This window comes from Ursus arctos, unplaced genomic scaffold, assembly GCF_023065955.2.
Source record: "Ursus arctos isolate Adak ecotype North America unplaced genomic scaffold, UrsArc2.0 scaffold_28, whole genome shotgun sequence".
NCBI classification, from domain to species: domain Eukaryota; kingdom Metazoa; phylum Chordata; class Mammalia; order Carnivora; family Ursidae; genus Ursus; species Ursus arctos.
In genome coordinates, this window is record NW_026622963.1 from 36,255,000 (window position 1) to 36,264,078 (window position 9,079).

At 57.3% G+C, this 9,079-nt stretch overlaps 1 protein-coding gene across 1 annotated transcript; it reads left to right on the top strand.

Moving 5' to 3' along the window:
- Positions 1-4,323: 4,323 nt before the first annotated feature.
- On the top strand, positions 4,324-8,590 carry MEX3B (mex-3 RNA binding family member B). The gene is made up of 2 exons (XM_026510574.4): positions 4,324-4,946; positions 5,773-8,590. Exons 1-2 carry the CDS (start codon positions 4,673-4,675, stop codon positions 7,221-7,223), a joined length of 1,725 nt encoding a protein of 574 aa, XP_026366359.1. The 5' UTR covers positions 4,324-4,672; the 3' UTR covers positions 7,224-8,590.
- The last annotated feature ends 489 nt before the right edge of the window (positions 8,591-9,079 follow it).

The window sequence follows — 9,079 nt, forward strand, 5'->3', positions numbered from 1 at the left end:
TGCCATTTATCAGCTGTATGACCTTGAGTGCTACAGTGACCAAGATTTATTGGGCCCAAAGTTCACATCAGTGTCGGGGTCCTCCTTAAGGAAAATAATAAAAACTTTGCTCTTGGAAATGTTACTAAAATGTGGGATCCTGTACTAAATTGCTCTGACCCCTCCCAGGGCTGTGGAAGGGCCCAGAACCTTGAGCTTCATCTGCTTCAAGGCAAATCTGCTTCCGCTTGGGCAAGCGACTTAACTTCTTCATCTGCAAAATGGGGTCAAGAGAAGTATTTGCTTCAGTGCTTTGGAGGCTTACAAAAGACAGTGCGTTGTAAAGCACCTGGTCAGCTGCCTGGCACGCACGCAGTGCTCGGTAAATACCGCCTGTGACTACTAGTTGTGGCTGTGGTCCTTTGAGCTGCTTCCGAGAGACAGTTGTTCACATACATGCTTAAGAAAATTACACCTGGAGCCTTTTCAGCCTGGCTCACGCATCCATTTAATAAACACCGACTGAGTTCCTACCAGATACCACGCGCCACAGGAGGCACTAGTCTCCATTAATTCTCCCACCTTGTTTCTGGAAGCACAGCACAAACATCCCCGCCTCTGGGAAGCCTTCCCAGGACTCTGGGCAGACTCACTACTACCTGGGCACTCACCCCTGCTGTGTAACTGGCTCCGGACATGAACAGGGTCCCAGGGGGAAAGGATCCCCGTGCCGTGTTGGTTTCTGTATCATCAGCACTTTCCTGGGGGCCTGTAATAAAGTATGTAGATACTCAAGAATGGGAAGTGAGTTGACCGAAAGTGTGCTTGTCGTCCCGTGAGGATTGTAGCTGCTTCTGCCAGCTCTTCGGTTAGCAGAAGTAAGCAAGATGCGTGCAGAACAGTTTGAGTCCTCTGGAAACAAGTGCGAGGTGGGCTCATTGTTAATCTTGGTTGTTGTGAGTGACTTTACCTTTTATTTTATAGCAACTGAAATTCTCTATTACGTTATCAGACCACACTCTTCAAGCTTCTCTCTTTTCCTAATAAAAAAAAAAATATGGCCACATTGGGGAAGTCCTTAGGGAACACGTCCTGTATCAGGAAAAGTAGTTAAGCGCTGGGGTCCTAAAGGAGCCTGGGAAAGTCTAGCCAAAAACTATGGAGTTGGGTTGTATCATCTATTTAAAAACAGAACTGGACTTTGCAAGTTTTATCACGTCTCGGCTTATTAAATCCATTCATTGAGAATTATTCCATATTTTTTATAATAGCATTCAAGTGTCAGAAAATATCCTGACCAGTCAGTACTGGATACAGGTCCAGAAGATAAGTGTCTGCAGGTAAAGCACCAATCTACCCACACATTTGCTTAGTACTTTGTAATTTACAATGAGTTAGCTTTCACCATCATTATCCCTCTGCTAAAACAACCCCCTGAGGTAGGTGGGAAGCTGGATACTAGCCTTTCTGCATAGGACAGGAATGCCAAAGCAGGGCCCGACTGGGAATCCTACCTGTCAAATGTCATAGCTCCTGCTACCATGACCATCACCCTCCCAGACTCTCAGGAGGGCCTTCGATCTTGTGGGTGTCTTTAGAAAATGATCCCATGTTTCCATAGGTTTTCCCGAAGCAGTCTGGTTTACAGAGCATGACCCAGGCTACGAGGAATGTCATGGGTACCTGGGGGTTAGCAGCTTCTCATGAATTCCCAGAGTCCTAGTTTTAGGTCATCCTCCATGTGGGCTACGATGTGTGATTTCACCAGACATGTGTGATTATAGACCGTTCCTTCCTTCATGATCCGGTCGGGGAGAAAGACACCCGTCACCTATGCAAAGTGTCACATTCACCTTGCTGGGAATGATCCAAGGACCCCAGGGACTCTGAAGCTCGCAGTCCTCTGAACAAATTTCTGATTTAACCCATCTGAAGTCCCAGCACTGCAGAGAGCAGGGGGAGGATGTGTGCAGCCCTGCTCCCTAGCACGAGCAACCCCCTGGGGAGGAGGGCCCCCATTTACCTGTGTACAGGCCTCCCCGGCAGTGGACGCTGGGCAACAACTTTACTTCCATTGCGTTATCTGAAAAAAGAAACCTCAGTTGGCCCAATCAGGAGACTAATACGTTCCTAGAAACAGAGCTGAGAGGCCAGCAACAAGCCTGTTGTGTTGGCAAGATGTAAATGGCGAGAACTTTGGAGTGCTTTTCCTGTCTGCCCTGGTGTTTACAGGCCCCGAGTGAGGCGCCTGGACCAGCCAGGACCCTCTCCCCCCAGAACCTCCATCCTCAAGGCACTCCCTACTCGTTCACAGATTAGTGGGACTTGAGTCCATAAACCAGGTCAAAAAACACAAGAATTCTCCACTGGAGTTCTAGGTGGTGGCTCCCTCAGAGGACTGAGCACCCTCCCCCGCCCCATCCATCATTCCCTTTGAAGAAACACACACCCAGGCTCAGGGAAGCTGACATAAACATCCTGAGGAAATGGCCACTGTAAGTGGCTTCTAAGCCTCATTTCCCCAAGGAAATAATCAGCACCTCTGCCCCAAGACAGCTCCAGGTGAGCAAAACGGGAACACCTTGTTCTCCAAAGTAAAGGCGTTTGCCTAACTGCCTGATTACCAGGCGCGCTCGCATCCACTGTCACAGTCAATTCTCCGAATCCACGAGGTGGCCAGGGCAGGTACGATTTCCCCCATTTTACGCAGGGCACACCGAGGCTCGGGCGCTCTCTCTCTTCCCGGGGTCACGCAGGGAGCAAGCACCGGGGTGCCTCTGCCTGCGCGCCCAGAGCTCGCCCCCCGGCACCGCCAGGTACCCTCGAGTGAGCCCGTTCGCGGCGACGGCCACATGGCCCCATTGTCCCGGGCGGGCATCCCGCCGCGCGGACACTGGCGCCCTCGGCAAACCGCAGCCCCGGCCGCCTTGCGGAGCTGCCCCGCCGACCGGGCGCGGAGGCGCGGAGAGCCCGGGGAAGCCGGGAACAAAGGAGAGGAGCGCGCGCGGGGCCCGAGGGGGCATCGGGGAGAGCGCGGGGGACGGGGCGGCGGCCGGCGGGCAGGCGGCGTGCCCCGGCCCTCAAAGCCTCCTTTCTTCCCTCGCTCTCGGAAGCCGGCCCCGGGAGATCCGGGAGGGGGCGCAGCTCGCCGTCCCCGCCGGCCGGTCCGGGCGCTGCCTCCCTCCACCGCCAACCCCACCCCGAGAAGCGCACAAAGAGCGGCGGGGCGGCGGGCGCACACCTCCCGTCGGGGCGGGGCCGCGGGAGGGGCCGGCGCGCGCTCTGCTGTGCCCGCCTTAAAGGGCCCGTCCGCTCCCCGCGCGCACCGCGCATGCCCGACCGCGGGGCGGGGAGGGACGGGACAGCGGCGCGCGCACGCCCGCGCCGCCCGCCGGAACCATGGCTGGCGTCCCCGCGGTGGCGGCGCGGCGCTCGTGCACGTGTCAGCGCCCGCGGGGTCTCGGCCGGCGCGCGGGGCGTGTGCAGGACCCCCGCGCCGCGCATTCCGGAGGTCGCGGGCCGCAGGGCAGGCCAGGCCCCCGCTGCGGCGGGTATTTGGCTGGCCCGGCCGCAGTTTCAGGGCCAGTTGGACGAAGTGCTGCCCAAGGGGGACAGAACTGCAGGCGCGCGCGCGCGGGGAGCGATGCGGGCGGGCCTATGCCTTTGTGTCTCCTGCGCTCCCGCGCAGGTGGGCAACCCGCGCCAGGAGCCACTTTGCCCGTGCGCGCATCAGGACCTCGAGTCCCGCTTTCCGAGCCCGAGGGCTCGGACCGCCCTTTTGGGCACACAATAGACCCTTCTCCCAGTGGCACCGTGGGCTCTAGGGGTGGTTTATTTGGGGACGCTAACGGGACTTTCTCAGGACCGCTCTCTTAGAGCCGGGCCGCTGGCATCAGAGTTGGACGCGTTTTCTTTTCTCCATCAGGCGAGGGAGGAGGGCTGGGGACAGACTGTCCTCGGCCGATAGGTACGCGCAAGTGTCCCGAGCCTGCCGGTCCCGCATTAGACAACAAAGAGAGGCGTTAGCGGCGGCGGGGGAGGGGCGCGGCCGGGAGGAGGACGGGGCGGGCTGCGGCGAGCGCGGGGGTGGGGGGCGCTCGCTCTCGGCTCGCCCTGACCGCGGCCTCCGCCCGCCCCCGGCCCGGCGCGCGCCAATCGCCTCCCCCAGCGATAGTGTCAGTAGCATTGTAGTGTCAGCTCCCGCCGGTGACGTTGCGCCTCCCTCGTCCCCCTCCGGAGCCGTCTGGCTGCAGAGGCTCAGTCAAGAGGCGGGGAGGAGAGGAGGAAAAAGCGCTGAGTGAGGGCGGGCGGGCGGGCGGGAGGGAGTGGAGGAGCCGGGGAGGGGCTCCTTAAAGAAACGCTGCTGTCGCTCGCCTGCTCGCTTCTCGCTCGGCATTGTGGCCAGCCAGCCGGGCACTCGGGGGGCACGCGCGGCTGCCGCTCGAGCTTTGCCCCCACCCCACCCGCCGGCAGATCTGGGGTGGGGACTCAGGCGGGGGCTCTTGCAGCCACTGCCCGGCGCGGACCGCACCGAGCGACCCACTCCTCCCGGCGCCGAGAAAGGAGCAACGGAGCCCTCTGCAGCCGGCCTGCCTCCCCGCCCCTGACCACTCGCTTCCCGGCCGCCTTTGTGGCCGCAGTTTCTCGCCGCCGAGCCGAGGGCCGGCGGGGGCGCGGCGCGCACGGCGGAGCGATGCCCAGCTCCCTGTTTGCAGACCTGGAGCGCAACGGCAGCGGCGGCGGAGGGGGAGGCGGCGGTGGCGGTGGCGGCGGCGGCGGCGGGGGAGAGACCCTGGATGACCAAAGAGCCCTGCAGCTCGCGCTCGATCAGCTCTCCCTGCTGGGGCTGGACAGTGACGAGGGCGCCTCTCTGTACGACAGTGAGCCGCGCAAGAAGAGCGTGAACATGACCGAGTGCGTGCCGGTGCCCAGTTCCGAGCATGTCGCCGAGATCGTGGGGCGGCAAGGTGGGTCCGGCAGAGATGGGGAGCTGGAGGGGAGAGGGTCTCGGGCCACCGCCCCGCGGGGAGGGCGCGAGAGGGCTAGGGATCCGCGGCGCCCGCGAGCCTTGAGGAGAGAGGAAGAGCCGCGCGATGGGCCGGCGCCCCAGACAAAGAAAGTGCAGGCAGGCTGTCTCCCGGAGCCGCGCTGCTACCACGGCGGGATGCACTTTATCCTGCTAAAATCACTGCCTTCTCCCCTAGCGCCCCCCACCCAGCCCACCCCGGGAAATAGAATTTAAATATAAGATGCTGGGGGGAGGGGGCCTTTGATCGGTCCTTTGGGAGGGGGAGGAGGAGGAGTGAGCATCGGATGGGAGGAGGATTCTGGATTTCTGCAAAGCGGAATGGAGCCCAGAGGAGGAACAATGGGTCCCGGGACTGCCCCCCCTTCCTATCAGTCCCCCAGTTCTGGGGGGATCGCGGCTCCGGCCCTCTTCCCTGAACCCCTTCGCCGCGTCTTAAGGGCGGACGGCGCGCCCCGCTGGATCCTATCGGCATCTCCCCAGCTGACTTTTTCTGGGATTCTCGGGTTTGCTCGGGACGACTGCAGTTACTGGGGGAGGGCTGGGCAGCCAATGGGCTGTTCCTCGAGCGCCTCGCGGGTGGAACCCGCTTCCCAGCCCGTGGCGTGGCCCAGGGTCAGTGAGGGAGCCGCCCCCTTTCCGCCCAAAGCGTGTCCTGCCATCCCGCAGCCCTGGACGCGGGCGGTCCCAGGTCTCCGCGGTTACCCCGGGATAATGGGCGTGTCTGTCTCTCTCTCCCACTCCCTCCCCTGCACCCTGGCTCCCAGGTTGTAAAATCAAAGCGCTGCGGGCGAAGACCAATACTTACATTAAGACCCCGGTTCGCGGGGAGGAGCCTGTCTTTGTTGTGACGGGCAGGAAGGAGGATGTGGCCATGGCTCGGAGGGAGATCATCTCTGCCGCGGAGCACTTCTCCATGATCCGCGCCTCGCGGAATAAGAACACGGCACTCAACGGCGCAGTGCCCGGGCCGCCCAACCTGCCTGGACAGACCACCATCCAGGTGCGGGTGCCCTATCGCGTGGTGGGGCTCGTGGTGGGGCCCAAGGGCGCCACGATCAAGCGTATCCAACAACAGACGCACACGTACATCGTGACCCCCAGCCGCGACAAGGAGCCGGTGTTCGAGGTGACCGGCATGCCTGAGAACGTGGACCGAGCTCGCGAGGAGATCGAGGCGCACATTGCCCTGCGCACCGGCGGTATCATTGAGCTCACGGATGAGAACGACTTCCACGCCAACGGCACGGATGTGGGCTTTGATCTGCATCACGGGTCCGGCGGGTCCGGCCCAGGCAGCCTCTGGAGCAAGCCCACCCCCAGCATCACGCCCACCCCCGGCCGCAAGCCCTTCTCTAGCTACCGCAACGACAGCTCCAGCTCGCTTGGCAGCGCCTCCACAGACTCATACTTCGGCGGGGGGACCAGCGGCAGCACAGCCGCCACCCCGCGCCTGGCGGACTACAGCCCCCCCAGCCCCGCGCTCAGCTTTGCCCACAACGGAAACAACAACAACAACGGCAACGGATACACCTACGCGTCGGGGGAAGCTTCGGTGCCTTCCCCCGACGGCTGTCCTGAGCTACAGCCCACCTTCGACCCGGCTCCCGCTCCCCCGCCTGGGGCGCCACTGCTCTGGGCTCAGTTCGAGCGCTCCCCTGGAGGCGGACCTGCAGCGCCGGTGTCCTCTTCCTGCTCTTCCTCCGCATCTTCGTCCGCTTCGTCCTCCTCGGTGGTCTTTCCCGGGGGCGGCGCCAGCGCGCCCTCCAATGCCAACCTGGGGCTGCTGGTGCACCGCCGGCTGCACCCGGGCGCCAGCTGCCCGCGCCTGTCCCCGCCCTTGCACATGGCGCCGGGGGCTGGCGAGCACCACCTGGCTCGCCGGGTGCGCAGCGACCCGGGCGGAGGGGGCCTGACCTACGCCGCCTATGCCAACGGGCTGGGGGCGCAGCTGCCGGGCCTGCAGCCGTCGGACACCTCCGGCTCCTCGTCGTCCTCCAGCTCCTCCTCCAGCTCCTCCTCCTCCTCGTCGGGGTTGCGGCGAAAGGGCAGCCGCGATTGCTCCGTGTGCTTCGAGAGCGAAGTGATCGCCGCGCTGGTGCCCTGTGGCCACAACCTCTTCTGCATGGAGTGCGCCAACCGCATCTGCGAGAAGAGCGAGCCGGAGTGCCCGGTCTGCCACACCGCGGTCACTCAGGCCATCCGCATCTTTTCCTGAAGGCAGCGCGCGCTTGCGCGCACCCTACGGGGGCCGGGGGGGGGGGGGCCCCGGGGGGGGGGCTCCCCTCCAGCCTCAGCAGCTCCCCCAGCCCGCCGCGCGCCCGCCAGCCGCCTTGGTGCCCCACCTTCTCCTGCCCCACCCCTGCTCACACTCTGAGATCCGAGAGGAGCTTGGAAAGCTGTAGTATCCGCTCGATTTTTAAAATTTAATTTTTAAACAAAGGAACTTGCCAGGATATCTGCATCAAGAGTACTATAGCCTGGGAAACCCCCGAAACCACCTGAAATGCATGCTCTATAAATAATAGGAACGGCGACATTCTAGTAATGATAGTTTTTACACTGTACTTCATAGGAAGCTTCCAAAAGAAGAAAACCCCACAAGTTTTCCATTTTCTTAAAGTAGGAAAAAAAATGAACAATAATTATTATGATGAAGATGATAATAGTGCTTATGGGATGTGTGGACTGTTTTAGTGTGTTCCCCTTTGTGGCTGGGTTCCTACGATGCTTATTATAGAACACGGTGGATCCTTTTTGAATGTTGTGGAAGGGTCAGGAGTTCCTGTGAAACCAGGATACTGCAGCTTTATAAAAGTTAAACAAACTGTAACATATCTCTTATATATTAAAAACGTTTAAAAGTTTTAAAGAGAAATTGCATTAATACAGATTGAAGTATTTTATTCTTTTTTGACTTGAAAAATTATATTTCATATTGCAAAGATGTTTACAAGTATTTTAATTTAAGTTCAGTGAACTTTTTTGTAGCTGGGTTAAATCTTTTTATTTTAGTATGGCCTTATGGCAAAGAACACTGTATTATTTTAATAACCACACAATCGTGACGGAATTACAAAACCATAAAATGTGTAATGTTTTGAACAGTATTCTGTTGGGATGGAGATTTTATAGGTTCAGACAAATCTTCTAGAAATGCTTCACCCAGCATATTTTCTATTCAGTGATATAAAGCATATTTTATTCTATATTATTACAAAAAAAAAACGGAAATGTATAAACATGTCAAAAGGAACAACATGTTGATGCTTTCTAACATTTGTATAAATAGAATTCAGTGCAAGCTACGAAAATTCTGTTGGGCCACTATAGTTTGAGTATTTCTATTTTAATACATTTGGTTACCACTCGTTTATGTATATGTAGGTGACGTTACTTGAGCTTAAATGTACTTTACTGAGCAAAGTTTAAAAGACAAAGTATATTTTATTTTATGATAAAGGGCCTTTAACCTCATGGTCAAATACTAATATTATATTTGCTGAGACAAGATTTGAAATTGTATCAAGAGTTTTATTTTTCTGACATTTAAAGTTCTACATAATAAAGGTAAAACTTAAGTAATGGTGCTACTTCATTTTTTAAGTATTTCTATATAAATAAAATATTGAAGAAAATCCATCTTGTGCAGTGAGTTGATTTTGTTTTTTGTCTCAACCCCTTGGGGTCCACCTGTGTGTATCGCTCTTGAGTGACGAGTGAAAATGTATACGTCCCGGGCATACTGTGTCAGTATTTCATCAATAGAATGGGCTTTCAGGATAGGCCAGAGTTGTGTTGACCTGGATGTATTGGCCGTTGGTAACAGTGTTTTTTAAAAATTGCAATTTCCTACTGAATCAGGGCTTGCTTCTCCCTGAGACACAGTGGGCACAGTGCCTAGGGCCCAGGGTACCTTGGGGGGGGGGGGGTGCAGGAAAATGTTTAATTTATTTTAAAATTAGAAGAAAGAAAACCCAAAGGAAATGAAATTATTCAAAGGAAATGTTTTAATTTTCAGGTCCACAAGAACCTATTAATTAAAATTTGCCTGAAACACTGAGAGAATATTGC